The sequence below is a fragment of the Hemiscyllium ocellatum genome, chromosome 31, assembly GCF_020745735.1.
Source record: "Hemiscyllium ocellatum isolate sHemOce1 chromosome 31, sHemOce1.pat.X.cur, whole genome shotgun sequence".
Taxonomy (NCBI): Eukaryota; Metazoa; Chordata; class Chondrichthyes; order Orectolobiformes; family Hemiscylliidae; genus Hemiscyllium; species Hemiscyllium ocellatum.
The window spans coordinates 19,282,253-19,298,565 of record NC_083431.1 but is presented as its reverse complement, the minus strand read 5'-3'; the positions used below and the strand labels follow the sequence as shown (position 1 = coordinate 19,298,565).

The window sequence follows — 16,313 nt, the reverse complement described above, 5'->3', positions numbered from 1 at the left end:
TGCTGGCAAATGGGACTAGATGTATTTTGGATATCTGGTTGGCATAGACAAGTTGGACTAGAGGGTCTGTTTCCTAGATGTGTATCACTATGACTCTAAGATAACTGAAGAAATGGTCACAATGGTGGAATAAATGCGAATGCACAAGTCACAGTTAACAACTGTACAGGTACCGCTGATGGTTTGATGTTGCTATTGATTGCAGAGATAAGGAGGCAAGGCCACGGAGGGATTTGAAATCAAAGATGAGCATTTTAAAAATCAAGATCCTGCTCGACTGAGAGTCAATGCAAGTCAGAGAACATGCCTTGTTGCAAGTTAAAGAAACAGGCATATTGTTGGATTACAGAGTACAAACATGGAAGACCAGAAAGAGTAGGTTGGATTGGTTGAGCCTAAGGTAAAGAAAGATGTGGATGAGAGATTTTCAGAAGCATGAGCTGAGAATGAGGAAACACTGAACAATGTTATCGATGTGGCAACAAACGACATGAATTCTTAAAACTAATGTTTAACTAGATTTGAAAAACAGAATAAAACGTAGGCACAAGTATGGATTAAATAAAATGCTTTTGATAATTATTTCAGCAAAGTTTAATACTGCAATAATAAAATTCTTCCTGACATCTCAAACAGCAAGTCAAATGTAAGAAAGATTTTAAAGAAAGATTAAACTCAACTGTACAAATTTCCAACATAGGCCAGGACTGTACGGTCTACAGCAAAGCAAGGTTCTTTGCTACTAGCCTTGAAGAAAAGTGCACTGATCTCTATGACAAGAGCTTAATTTTAGTGTTGTTTAATGGGGATTGCTAGCATCAAACCTTAGTGTTGTTATCAAACTATTTAAGCTATCAAACAAGTTAAAGAATTCAGATGAATAACCAACAAGAAATGAAAAGTATTAACAATCATTTTAATAAAAATATTAAAAGCTCAAGATTCAAATGTACAAATGGAAGGAATATAGAAGCTGAGTTTAAAGCTACCTTATTAAATTAATTACTAGATTTTTTTAAATGTCCATAAATATAATAGTTTAAGACAGGATAGATTGCTCAGTACTAGTTATTATGCAGATCTCAATATAAAAGTCCAGTCTCATCTCTTCAAAGAGGTTTAATGTTTTATAGGTTACCAGCATTGGAACAAGAATAATAAGGTTAAAATTAATCAAATGAAATGATTTCACCAATTGCTACCTCTGATCGCTCACTGTCAAAAACGTTGGAAACTCAAGGTCATTATTATTTGTCTTGTGCTATACATGGTCAGAAAGGAAATATAACTAGTTACGACTGGAATTTCTCAAAACTGTCAGGAATCCAGGCATTAATACAAATACCCTAACGCAGGCCTTTTCAGAAAAATTTGAATGGAAAGTAAAACAATCTGACCAGCATTTTAAGAGACTTCTTCAATGAATTGAATAGAAAAAAAATTATTTCTCTGTGTTGTTGAAGGATTAACAGCTAAGAACCAAAGTTCTAAATATTCAGGCGTGAGGAAATGAAACTTTCTTAGCTTTTGACCATGCATTCTCTATTTAAACAGAACCTAAATAAATAACTTTCCTTTCGGTTTTACATTTTTTTTTGTTCCTGCTGTTTTGTAACAATATGGGAATTCACGATGTGTCCAGTGTGGCATCAGAGTTTTGACGTACGTTGACTGAATAGGTAAAATAGCATTTATTAAACTAAATTATATACTGTACCATGGGGATTGAACCCATTAGTTTGATGAGTATTTGACATTTAAGTATCCTAAACATTTTGAAAGTGGTCTTAAAGCATTGCTTCAAATAATATTGAAGCATCCAAATAAACATATGTAGGGACAGACGGAAAAAAAGTCCAATTTGGCTATGTTAAATGCTATTGCTACATTGAGGAATTTTACAAATCACATATTAAAACTGCTCCTATTTAGAGTTCCATATTGCAAAAGAGACTACAGTACAAAACAAAAAAAAAAATCTGACTGTAAAGTGCTATGACATTGGTCAATAAAGTGATAGCATAAGTGCTAGTCTTTTTCTCTCGACTACATTGGATAAACCCTAAATGTTTGGGAACAATTGAGATATTACAGAGTCATAGAGATGTACAGCATGGAAACAGACCCTTCGGTCCAACCCGTCCATGCCGACCAGATATCCCAACCCAATCTAGTCCCACTTGCCAGAACCACAAGAACAGTAATCAAACCCATGCTGGTAGTATTAGCCTGAAGCATCAAGCAAACTATGCTAACTGGCTTCCAATAGGATTATATATCTAAATAATGAAATTTCCATTTTATAACTGGAAAAACATGTTATTTTTATGCTGGTTTGCTGAACTAATTGACGGAGAATTCACCACAAAAGTATACAGGAAACCCCCACACACAGACCAAGTCCTGAACTACGAAAGCAACCACCCCAACACACACAAAAGAAGTTTAATCAAGACAATATTCAAAAGGGCCACAACACACTGCAGCACACCAGAACTGCAAAAAAGAGGGAGAAGAACACCTATACAGTATATTCGCCAAAAATGGATACCCACGCAATTTCATCAACAGATGCCTAAGGGAAAGACAACAGAACGAGGACATGCCGCAACCCAAAGGACTAGCCACGCTACCATACATCAGGAGCATTTCCGAACTGACAGCCAGACTACTGCGACCACTAGGACTCATAACAGCACACAAACCAACAGCCACTTTCAGACAATAGCTCACCAGAACGAAGGACCCGATACCTAGCATGAGCAAAACCAATTAGTGTACAAAATCCCATGTAAGGACTGCACAAAACACTACATAGGACAAACAGGAAGACAGCTAACGATCCGCATCCATGAACACCAACTAGCCACAAAACGACATGACCAGCTATCCTTAGTAGCCACACACGCAGATAACAAGCAACATGAATTCGACTGGGACAACACTACTACTACAGGACAAGCCAAACAGAACAGCCAGGGAATTCCTAGAGGCATGACACTCATCCACAGATTCAATCAATAAGCACATTGACCTAGACCCAATATACCGACCACTGCAACGGACAGCTGGAACTGACAACCGGAAGCGGCAGATTCAAACCACTACAAATGCCGGAGGAAAGATGACAGAAGCGCTTCACAGGAGGCTCCCAAGCACTGAGGATGTCACCTAGACAGGGGACGAAACGTCTGCAACACAAATTCCCAGCTCAGCGAACAGAAATACAACAACGAGCACCCGAGCTACAAATCTTCTCACAAACTTTGATTACTGTTCTGGCTAAGATAGACTTAGGACCTACCTCCTCCCCTTCACCTGACTGTGGCAGCCAACAGTAAACCACTGATGAAACTGCCAAGAAAAGCAGCTCAGGATAAAGTACTGTCAGACAACAGCCCAGGACCTGCCTTCAGGCAAAGCACACATGAAGGATGGATAATCCCATTATTGAGAGAAAATAATGCTGCAGGAAGAGTTATTAACAGGAAACGCAAAGCACATTTTTCTTTTAAAAACGTATATGTGTGTTATGTTAATGTTCAGATGTACACATGGAATTATACAGCACTAACATGATAGCTGTTCAAAAGCGGTTTGTATATACTTTGTTAATACATTGTCATGACCTAAGCTGGTTGATTTTACTAAGAACAGGAAAAATATTATCAAATTCAGCTAAAATATTGAAAATATGCAGCTTCAGAATACATTTAGAAAACTGTTCTGAAGTTATATTCCTCTTAATTCGTGAATGCCTTCTCCAAACAACAATAAGTATAAATTTGAACTAAAAACATTTAAAATATGCACAGTTTGTTCTCACTTAACTAGCTCAAGTCAACTTGAATATTAAATGAAAATTTAATTACTAACTGAAGTTTGAAAAATGCTTTAATTTTATTACTTCTTCCTATGGTCTTTCACCTCACTTCTGCACAGCTTTTTCAATATAGCTTTTAAGAGTTACAAGTTCCTTTCGGAACATCACCACCAGTTACTAGTATTAATCACAGTGCTATATTAGAGCTTAATTTTCCCACTGTGCAAAATGTTTGAATCAAACGGTTTCCAACTTTACCTCGTTGACTTAGCTTTTCAAACTATTTATTTAATAAAATTGATCTGAAACGTAACACTAACTACACATAACTAATATATAACAGTTCTGAATCAAAAGGCATGTTGCTACCTGAATCAATTAAAGGGCTGTGACTTGGACAAAGAGCATATTCATCTCTGCTCCCTTCCCCAGTCAGTTTGCTGGATGGAGGCTGTGCCAAAATCTCACTTCCATGTACTTACTTATTCAAAGCTTAACTATGTATTTGTAGTATGCGTTCTCATTTTTCAGCACAGGTTGTGTTTCTGATTTTAGCTAAAGCACCCAGTGGTAGTTTTGACAGGTCAGTTGCTACTCCAAGGAAAGTCATATTAAAAAGCACCTGAGCAGGTAACAACACAATCAAGTCCACGGAGAATTTTGTGACTCAGTAGTCAGGTCTAAAAGGTAACAAAAGCATGAATGAGGGTCTGAGCTGAGACCAGGGTAATTGGAGTGACATTATGGAGGTTGAAACAGGTAAACTCAGTTACGGTGCAATTATGTAAATCATGGTAGGTTTACTTTGGTGCAGAATACATTGTCCAAATAAGTGAGCAATGTCCAATTCCAAAAAAAAAACAAAATTACACAAGGCAACACAGGCATCAAATGATAATTATTTGTACCCATGGAGATAATGTATACATACTTTTTGTAATAGACTACTAATAGCATACGTATTAGAAAATTATTTTATGTATATATGGAAATAGAATTGAATGGAGGGTATAAAAAATGAATATGCTTCTTTCTGGAGGGTCTCATGCAAAAAAACCTGATACATGATGGACATTAAATCTACTCCTAAAATTCACAATTCATCAATGCATCATTCCTTTGAAGTGGATGAATAATTTATAACATGGAAAGACCACACAACTGTAGAAAACAAAACAAAAAGATTACAGCATTGCAGAGTGAGCCTCAAAAATTAGGATTATGGATTTAGGAAGTTGTTGGATTCAGTAGTCTTTTATCAATTTCTAAGATTTTTTACTAAATCATTTCATAGAAAAGTCAGTTTTGCTTATATCAGTTTAGCTCACAAGCAACACACTTACCCTTTTCAGAAAATTATGGCTTCAAGCACCTTATTTGAGTTCACATGCCAGAATGATAGTTGAATGCTGTATTGCATTGCTGGGGGTTATTGCTTTTACAACCTTACAAACTAAATCTGCTGACTCCGGCAGATGTAAAAGATCCCTTTGCATTAAGTCAAACAAAAGTGAGGATGTCTCCTGTTATGGTCAAAATTTCTTTCTCAAACATTGCCAGATTAAATGCCATATATCTCTTTCCTTTGTGCAGGCATGAGCCACATAACACTTTCTACTCTACAACACTTCAATTAACTGAATATCTGGTATTAAGAGATTTCCTGATGACGTGCAAGCCCTTCTATAAGCCGATCAGTATTACACCTTTGTTTAATACGTAGATTTCACCTTAACACAGGACTGTGTTTTAAGTTATTAAAGAAAATCTGCAACACATTAATTGAAAGATAGACAGAATAATTAAGCCTGAAAGGTTTAGTAGAATTTGGTCAATTTCATTGCTGTGATAGAGAACATTAGTTTCAATGGAAAAATTACTTGGAATGCAGAATTAGTTTCCTCTAATAATGCAATTGAAAACACTAGACTCCTATGATATTTTCATACTTGCTCCGAAGTATTTCTCTCACAATTTCAAGTACAGTGGAAAAGTAACTAGCATTCATAAACTTACACATGCCTAACAATAAACTAAGTCTGATCAGCAATTGATTTTCAAAAAATGCACAATAAAAATTCTTACTTTTAATGGAATTTCTACAAGACACTGTAGAAAAAGTGTGAAGTTCACAATCAAAGTGGCCACATATTTTGTACAAAACATTATACTTGAAGTGCAATGTAGGTGTCACATTTCAAGTAGTGTTACACATGCAACATAGTAAAGACACGTAAAAATACAAATCAAACTTGGCTAACCAATACAAATTTCTGTTCAGGCAAGTCTCTAACAAAATGTCCTATTGGTGGCCTAAGTATAAAGCTCAGTTCCAAATTCATACGAGTACTCTGATTTCTATCTCATTGTCAGCAAATAGACCAAACAGATTTGCAGTCTGAATCCTACACCTGCACATTCAGCTTCTAGAAATGCTTATGGTTGATTTGCAAATTCTTCTATTTCCATCTCTCAGCATTCTGTAGAAGTTAGCGATCTCATCTGCCCATGTGCTTGCTTCTTTCTTAATTGCAACGAGCAGAAATTATGCATGCAAATTTCTTCAAAACATATTTTAGGAATGTGCTCACCTCATTAGACTGTTTGCCACTATATGACATTTTCTTGATAGCCACCACTTCATTAGTGCGAACATCTCGTGCCTATAAAGATTTAAAGTTGAATATTATAAAGTTCAAGAAATGATACTGAATATTAAAATAAAAGTAACAAAGCAGTACCGAACACAAAAATAACAACCATAATTAATTTTTTTTTATCAGATAGGGGCTAATCTTTGAAACTGATTTGGGCTAGACAGGGGGATCCTCATTTGCTCTTCTATGCAAGCAACAGAAAACCTCTCGGCAAGGTCCTCACACGTTTTAAACTCCCTATCTGCCCTCTGACTGTTTGTGTCGATATACCATTTGACCATTTGAACCTGAAGACTGGACAAATTTCTCTCTTAACAAAATGTTTTCCAGTTTTACTTGTGATTTTCAACTTACATATTACCATACATCTTTGCAAATACTCAGACATCATTCCACCCTTATGCATTTTCTGCGGGGTCCCAACTAAGCCTTCCTTTCACTATGCAAATGGTCACCAGATTTCCTGCCTCATGTCCCACTGTCTCTAGCTATCCATTATAGCAGTGTAACTTCTGGTAATCTTTCCTCCCCACCACGTCTCTCCAATTGTTTCTCAGCTTTGAGTTGAAGCACATGCAGCAAGAGACACATCTGTGTTGTCTGACTTGGAAACTCAAAGCTGATAGCAATCCATTAAGTCATTAATTATTATACCATTCAACACTGAATTCTACTCAACTGCTGCCTGCACACAGTGGCTTGTTGGAACAATCTTTTCAAACAACTTGCAGCCTTATCTCAAAACAACCTTGTTACATGAAATCCATGTTCACCTTTGCCTTTTCATATGGGAAAAATAAAGAATTTATTTTCAGATTTAAATGCTGTCCCTGCCAAATAAGCACTGATACTTATTCCAAACATAGTAATGTGGGAGCCTTCATAAAAAAATGCAAGCCTTTGGCTTTTTTCTCCCTCACCACAACCATAACCTTTCATAAAGGAATATTTTTCTTAATACTTTTGAACTCCAGAATTTGTTGATGGCTTGTACAGTGAAGTAGGCAGTATGAATCAACAGTAAGCATGCGTGCCTTCTGACATACATAAAGTTAATAGGGTGAAAATTCCATTGAGATTTCCACAAAAAACAAAAAAGGTTGTTAGATAGAAACGTTTCTGCAGTAACAAATCAAATTATTTACATAACTTATTTAATGAAAGCTAACAAAGATTTGAGGCTAATATCCAAACAACAACTAGAATTTCAGAGACAGGGCAAATTACATTCTACAGGAAGAGAATTAAAACTGTACTTCAAGAACATGCTTTAATTATTGGAAATGAAAGTGTCTACTGATGCGAGCAGGATATTAAGAACATTGAGGAGCTGGATACTTCATAGGATTTTCTGTCTGCTTTAGCAAGCTAATATATTTCAACTATAAATAGAAAGGTGGCACAATTAGAGCCAAAAACAGAAGCTGCTGGAAAAGCTCAGCAGGTCTGGCTGCATGTGAAGAGGAATCACAGTTATTATGTTTCAGGTTTGGTGATCATTCCTCAGAACCAGAAGCAAAATGTTACCTTTGATTTCTCTTCACAGACCCGCTGAGTTTTTCCAGGAACTTCTGTTTTGTTTCTGATTTACAACATCTGCAGTTCTTCCAGTTTTTACAATTAGAGCCACCTTACCGTATGCATTAAAACCAGAAGGCCTGGGTTTAAGTCCTACCTGCTATGCATGTGCCTTAACATGTTAAAACAGGTGTTTGGTTTTAAAAGCATTAATTTTAGGACATAATAGCCATAAGGCTGGGTAAAGTCATGAGTGCAGTGCTGGAAAAGCACAGCAGGTCAGGCAGCATTCGAGAAGCAGGAGAATCGAACAGAAATGTCAATTCGCCTGCCCCTTGGATGCTACCTGACCTGCTGTGCTTTTCCAGCACCACACTCTCGACTCTGATCTCCAGCACCTGCAGTCCTCATTCTCTACATAAGGATGGATAAAAAAAGGCAAAATAATTCAGATGGCAAGACCATACAACAGCTTTTCTTAAAAAATGAAGTGCAAGACAGTAATTAAAAGAAATACATAACTTTTGTCCAGAATGAAAAAGTGCCTAACTTCATTCTTTTACAGTAACATACTTACAAAATAAACTGCTCCAAAGCTGCCATGGCCAATTTCTCGTAAATCCACAAACAGCTTTTCAGGATCGTCTCTGTAGAACAGTTCAGCTATTTCTGGGTCCTTTAGGCTTCCTGCTCTGTTGGTTGATGGCATCCTACTGTGTGGTTAGCCGTCTGACTATCTGTGTTCACAATGCCTTAATTCTTGATGCCTCGGCATGAATGAGGTCTCTTGAACATGAGCAACTGAAAAATAAAAATTGCAAATTATTGAATTTGCAAACCCTTTTGAGAATGTGTTGTGTGCACGCATAAAGTATAAGCAGGCAGGAAAAGAGTCAAGTTCTGAGTTTTTTGAAACAAGAGGTTCAGCTGAGCATGACTCACATAACTTGCAGTTAACAATAGGGTGCTGGAGGTAAGAGTAATGAGCTAACAAGGTGGAAAAGCAGACATTATGTAGAGCCATTTAACAATATTAGAAGCATTCAGTATGAGAGGTTAACTTAAGGTGAAAAATATTTATTGTGAAGCCAGTTATTCATTGTGTAACAGCAGATGGCTTAATCTTTACTATTGACACTCACTGATTGTAATGGTCACCCAATCAATATGTATGTTGCCTTATCTGGATGCTCCTCCCTGTAAAATGACTATATAATTCCTTGACAAACTGCTGTTTCAGAGAACACCATGAACCCTCACTCCTGTGCACATGGGCGATCATTCTCTCTCCCTCCAGGACCCGGAATAAAGATGAAGGAGGTAAACATTGTCTCTTGAGCATTTTGTTCGACTGAGGGGGGTGGGTGTGGGGGTTTGGTGGCAACAGGACGACCCTTTGAGAATGTTAAAAGGAAGCTGTGAATTAAAGTAATGATATATTGCAATGACTCAGTCTGAATATTTCATTGGAACATGGACCAAAGTCTTTACTGTTACGGGAACAGATGTTATATCATGATCGTTTATATTTTACTTCTCTATCAAGCACAGAGCAATGCCAAAAGTAGCTAAGTACAAAAAAAAATACATGTTAGGCAGGCACAACAGTGACAACATAGAAGGAGAGATTAATATCAATTTTTAGATTCAAGGTGAAAAGAGGGGAAAAAAGTATATTTCTAACAGAAAACAGAAATATAGATTCTTGCCTTATTTGCAACAAGCAAAACAGATAAAAAGAAACAAATTTTCTTCATGGGCGACACAATGACTCACAGCACCAGGGTGCAAGGTTCGATTCTCAGCCTCGGGCGACTGTGTGTGGAGTTTGCACATTCTTCTTGTATCTGAGGGGGTTTCCTCCGGGTGCTCCGGTTTCCCCCCACAGTCCAAAGATGTGCAGGTCAGGTGAATTGGCCATGCTAAATTGCCCAAAGTGCTAGGTGCATTAGTCAAAGGGAAATGGGTCTGGGTGGGTTACTCTTCGGCTGGTGTGGACTTGTTGGGCCGAAGGGCCTGTTTCCACACTGTAGGGAATCTAATCTAACTTGCCATTAATCTTTACTATTGACACTCACTGATTGTAATGGTCACCCAATCAATATGTATGTTGCCTTATCTGGATGCTCCTCCCTGTAAAATGACTATTTAATTCCTGGACAAACTGCTGTTTCAGAGAACACCATGAACCCTCACCCCTGTGCACATGGGGGATCAAGTTAGCCAGAATTTGAACCACACAGGATCTGATAATTTTGAAATTGTATAAACATAAACTATGTAGGTTTAGTCACTATTCAAACTGAATAATTTAGTTAAAAGGAATATAGGTGCAAGAGTAGTCTATTACGTCAATTCCACCATCTACGAGATCATGGCTCATGTGCAATTTCTACCTTTGCCTCATATTCTTAAATATCTTTGGATAACAAAAATCTAGCAATTGATCAACCATCAATTGTCATTTGTTACAGAATATTTTGAACTTTTACCACCCACTTGTGTGAAGTATTTTCTATTTCACTCTTGAAATGTTCAAATTTTAAGACAATTCATTCTTACTGCATCCCAACTCCCAGAGGTGGACATTCCCAAACTAGTGAAGATTGTTCCTAAATACCCTCTGTTCCACTTAATATCCCTAAAGCTAATCAGAACAATACTATGTTATAACTTGAGACTAACTTCTCGTCATAAGGCAACTCTTAAAATCCTGGTACCATTCCGCACATGTATCAAGACAAAGACGTGTTTCCAAAGGTGGTGTACATGAAATTGATCACGATGTGTAATTTGTGTGATTGAACCATGGCTTTATAGAGCTAAAGATTGACTGTTACCTCCTTGTATCCTGAATACAGCTCAATCCATCATGCAAACTGTGATCACAGCTCTATCATGCAAACTAGACTGCCATCCATTGACTTCATCTATGCTTCTCACTGCCTTGGGAAAGCAACCAACACAATCAAAGACCACTTCCATCCCGGTTATATCCTCTACTAAACCTCTTCCGTTGTGAAGATATAAAAGCTTGAATCCCCGTATGAATAGATTCAAGAACAGCTTCTTCTCTGTTGTTATCAGACTGCTGAACAGACCTCTCAAATGTTAATTTGAATCGATCTCTCTCTCTCTCTCTACACCTTCTCCGTGGCTGTAACAGTATATTCTGCACTCTATTCTGCTACCTGGTGCAATATGCATGGCATGATCTGCCTGTATAGCACACAAAACAACACTTTTCACTGTATCGTGGCACGTGACAACAATAAATCAATTCTAGTTTTCTAGATATAAAGGTTACCATTGTCTTTTTGATTTTCTGCAACTATCTATAACAAATATAAATTTCAAGTTTCAATAATTGCTGTATAAGATCTTGGAATGCCTCTAAAAGCATTATGTATTTGTTGCAGTCAGTTATTCCATACAAACATTTTCATGTTTGAAAACCATCATGAGAAACACAGGAAGGGGGTAGCAATTGAGTGAGTCAAGAATCTTTTTGCTTTTAAATATGTCAAATGACCTTGACTATAATCCACTGGGGTAGTTACGAAATTTTAAAACTACTTGTGTGGAAAAAAACCCTGCATTTATTATAGTGGATCGCCTCAATTTCTATGATAATATTCTTGATTACTCTAACAAGGCAAAAACATAGCCGTTCCACCCTGACAGTTTACCTTAAATACCTTAAGTAAATAATTTCACTGTATCCAATTTCGCCAGGTGCACTGTTCAATTCATTCATCCTCGACATCTTTCCAGTAATATCTTTTTGAAGGAAAAATATCCAGAACTGCTACAATATTGTAAAAAGGCTTGATCATTGCTCTGTAAACTTTCTTTGTTTTAAATATTGAGTCAAAGCTCTTTGATAAGACAACATGTTTCTTTTTGAACATTTTGTACTTATGAGCTTGCTTTTAATAACCTGAGTACTCATATCTATATTAATTTACCCCAACTCCTGATGGAACACTTACTTGTTCATCAAGATATATTTTCATAAAGAAATTAGAAAGATAAACATAGTTAAGATCAAAGGCGTGGTTTATCTGATCTAATAACTTCTTCTCCCGTGTTACTGAATTTTTTTTTCTTGTTTCACCACAATGTTTCTTTCCAGGCAAATATGAAATGAGAGACGAATCTCTTAGAAAATAAGGACAACAACAATAAAGGAAAAAGTAAACTAAAATGCAAAACCACAGGAAAATTAGCAACACCTCTCGTTCCCAATGCTGAGAGTCCTTTCTGCTGATAGCATTCAGTTGTATATATGGCATATTTTAGTATCTTCCACAAATAACTTTGGGTGGTACAAAATTACATCTATTATATATATCTTTTCTGATTTAATTGCATCAATAACTTCTCTAAGCAGTCTGAGTGTCTTACTTTTATGAAAGCTGCCACTATGGCAAAGGAATATAACCAAGGGATGTGCATCTTGTGACCAGAACTATGCCATATTTGTGCCATTCAAGCATGTGGTTCTTCAATCTCACCAAAGATGAGTCAAGCAAAAACAGTGGGTCAGGTACATTGCCATATGGCTTTATTTTATAGTAAAGAGAACATAGAAAATTGCTTATTTAATTGGTGTATGTATACATTGGAAAAAAGAGAACAATGGCACAAAGAGAGGTGGCATTGTAAGCAATGCAGATGGAAATGTAAAACTGAAACAATATTAGTGATCTGGTAAAATTACGACGAATGGATTTCTATGCACTCAAGTGAGAGATCATTCACTTTGGACCGAAAAAGGATAGGTCAGAGTACTTTCTGAATGGTATAATGCTCAAAGCAGACTTGGCCAGGTACAAGGAAATCAAAACATTTAATGGAATCCTGACCTTTATATATACAGAACTAGAATGCAAAAGGGTTCAAACTTACACAATAGATATTTAATGTTTTGGTTAGACCACATATTATTTACATTTCTTAACACTACAAATTTGGAAGGATATACTGAGCATGAAAGGAAAGCAATGTTAAGTTACTCCAAAGAATAAATTAAGAGTGATTACACAAACTAGTGCTGTTTTCACAGAAATTTAGATAATGGAGCTGATTTATTTGAATTTTAAAATATTAAGGAGAAGTGAGAATATAGATGGAATTTAGTTTCCCACAGGATGTTGTACGGGGTGGGGCTGTTCACAAAGAAAAACAGAACAGAAGGAAGGAAAGGGAAAGCTCTAAAAGTCTTGACATGATGTTCACACTTATACATTCATTTGATCAACTCCACAGTCAGTAGCTGATGCGCGATCAACTATTAACTTTAAACCTTAAATTAATAAAATTTCATTAACCAAAGGTAAAAGGTAGTGCAGCATGGACCAGTTTGGCTGAAGGCCTGTTTCCATACTGCGTGACTATGATTCTTATACTGTGTTCCCATTTTGACTCTTCAAATTTGTCACCCCCCCTGGGAACTGGGGCGGGGGATTGGAGAAGAGGAAACTTGAAAGACTGGGTTGTGGTCTCTCTTCTAGAGCACAAAAACAACTTATGAATTCATACAGTTCCGTGACAGTCATTGCTTCTTCATAGTTCACAATCCCAAAATTTCAGATCACAATCCCACCTGGAGTGCTGGTTCCCAATTTGGGAAGCCCTATATAAGGGATAAGTCTTTTTGCCATGTTTTTGCACTTTTCTCATATGGCTCAATTAAATATGAAATGTTTTTCAACACAACAGATGCACAACATTTTTGACTGCTAACAATGTTTTGAACTGAATACTTAAATTATATAATGATTCAACATCAGTGTCAATTTATTAGCATTTTTAATAATCGAATTTCCCAGTCTATTTCTTAAATCTGTCTGTATATTCTCAGCTTTTAAAAACCCACTCTACTTCCTAAGGTATGAGAATCTTTTAATGTGACAATGATCTTGCACAGTAAATTGTGGCAGTTTATTTGACAATATGGGAAACAGCACGCCCAAAGCCAATTCTTTCTCTCACTATATTCATGGACCAGCATCTCAAACACAAATCACTGACTTCAATGACACCTTCCCTCACCCGCCGCCCCCACCCCCCCCCACCGCCGCCCCCCGCCCCCCATTCTTGCCACTCAAATCCCAGGCAATGACACCTCCAACTAGAGAATCTAAATATCTTCCCTTGATAGTAATACTACAGAATGCCATCTTCACTCTTAACATTCTGGGGGGGCTTATCACTGACCAGCTATATAATTAATAGGGCAATAACTACAGGCCAGAGAATAGGAATGCTGCAATGAACAACTTAGTTTCTCCTCAGCATATGTTGACCATCTGCCAGGCACAAGTTAGGGGTGTAATGGGATACTTTCAACTTGCCAGGTTGAGTGCAGCACCAGTAGCATTTAAGCAGCTTGATATTGTCCCAGGATAAAGCAGTATGCTTAACTGGCATCCCATCAGTCGGACTTCAACATTCACTCCTTTTACCACAGACAGTGACTGCAGTGTTTGCCATCTACAAGAAAAATGCACTGAAGACACACTGCACAACTCAAATTCCACCGACAGCACCTAAATCCCTCACCTTTACTAGCAAGAACTACAGTAGATGCAAAGGGACACCACAGTCTGCAAGCTCCCCTCCAAGCCCTTTGTCATCTTGACTTGAAACTACAACATCATTCCTCCACTACCTTTGGATCAAAATCCTAAAGCTTCCTTTCTGACAGTGCTGTGGATGGAACAAGATCAGAGAAGTCAACGGAGGTGTTCTGTGAGAAGTCCATGCACTGCCAAATAGTTGAGAAAAACCACCGTTTCATATTGACTTCCTATACCATGCACGAGGATTTGATACTGCACATTTGGATGATGGAAGATCGGCAAGTTTACAAATTTGGTCTGTGCATGCACAATCGTTGAGGATTGTAACGCTGTGCAACTGAACCACTGCTGAACTGAGGTAAAAACAATGACTGCAGATGCTGGAAACCACATTCTGGATTAGTGGTGCTGGAAGAGCACAGCAGTTCAGGCAGCATCCAAGGAGCAGCGAAATCGACGTTTCGGGCAAAAGCCCTTCATCAGGAATAAAGGTAGAGAGCCTGAAGCGTGGAGTGATAAGCTAGAGGAGGGGGGGTGGGGAGAAAGTAGCATAGAGTACAATGGGTGAGTGGGGAAGGGGATGAAGGTGATAGGTCAGGGAGGAGAGGGTGGAGTAGATAGGTGGAAAAGGAGATAGGCAGGTAGGACAAGTCCGGACAAGTCATGGGGACAGTGCTGAGCTGTAAATTTGGAACTCGGGTGAGGTGGGGGAAGGGGAAATGAGGAAACTGTTGAAGTCCACATTGATGCCCTGGGGTTGAAGTGTTCCGAGGCGGAAGATGAGGCGTTCTTCCTCCAGGTATCCGGCGGCGAAGGCGGCCCAGGACCTCTATGCCCTCGGCAGAGTGGGAGGGGGAGTTGAAATGTTGGGCCACAGGGCGGTGTGGTTGATTGGTGCGGGTGTCCCGGAGATGTTCTCTAAAGCGCTCTGCTAGGAAGCGCCTAGTCTCCCCAATGTAGAGGGAACCGCATCGGGAGCAACGGATACAATAAATGATATTAGTGGATGTGCAAGTAAAACTTTGATGGATGTGGAAGGCTCCTTTAAGGTCTTGGATAAACGTGAGGGAGGAGGTGTGGGCGCAGGTTTTACAGTTCCTGCAGTGGCAGGGGAAGGTGCCTGGATGGGAGGATGTGTTGTAGGGGGATGTGGACCTGACCAGGTAGTCACGGAGGGAACGGTCTTTGCGGAAGGCAGAAAGGGGTGAGGAGGGAAATATATCCCTGGTGGTGGAGTCTTTTTGGAGAACTAACTGCTGAACTGGCCTGTCTGCCTGTACATATCGCCACAATTTTCTTTTCATTGGGTCACTGATCTAAGTGCTCGATTAGATTCGAAGAAAAAATAGATAGGTTTCTTGTCAAAAGAAGAACTTCCTCTGTTAATGTAGTCAATGAAATAGCCAAATCCAAAAAAAAGCAAGAATTATTCAGAGACAGTACAATGAGTGTGTCTGACCTTTGGATTTTTATGGACAGGAGATATTGCTTTCCCCTTACCTATTGGCAAATAGTCGAGTTGAGCAGATTTTGAAATTGTGTCTGCACTTGCAGTTGAAGATGGTATATTTTTTCTGGTGGATTTGAAACATTAAAGCTGCGGATTCTTCTTTAGCTTGTTGTATGCACTGTTAGAAACTTCTCTATTAAGGCCACAACCATAGCAAATTCATGTAAATGTGAAGTTTATGAGCAACAAAATCAGCTGAAAAGTGGGTGGGCCATGGA

General features: G+C 38.2%; 1 protein-coding gene across 4 annotated transcripts in view; it reads right to left on the bottom strand.

Moving 5' to 3' along the window:
* taok1a (TAO kinase 1a) overlaps nt 1-16,313 on the bottom strand; it is a 168,011-nt gene that overhangs the window by 67,506 nt on the left and 84,192 nt on the right. For all 4 annotated transcript variants that reach the window (XM_060848312.1, XM_060848314.1, XM_060848313.1 and 1 more), the window contains 2 exons: nt 8,576-8,799; nt 6,415-6,486 (listed from right to left, as the gene is read on the bottom strand). In XM_060848312.1, coding sequence (XP_060704295.1) covers nt 6,415-6,486; nt 8,576-8,707 — 204 coding nt within the window. In that variant the 5' untranslated portion in view covers nt 8,708-8,799. The remainder of the gene's footprint in view (nt 1-6,414; nt 6,487-8,575; nt 8,800-16,313) is intronic.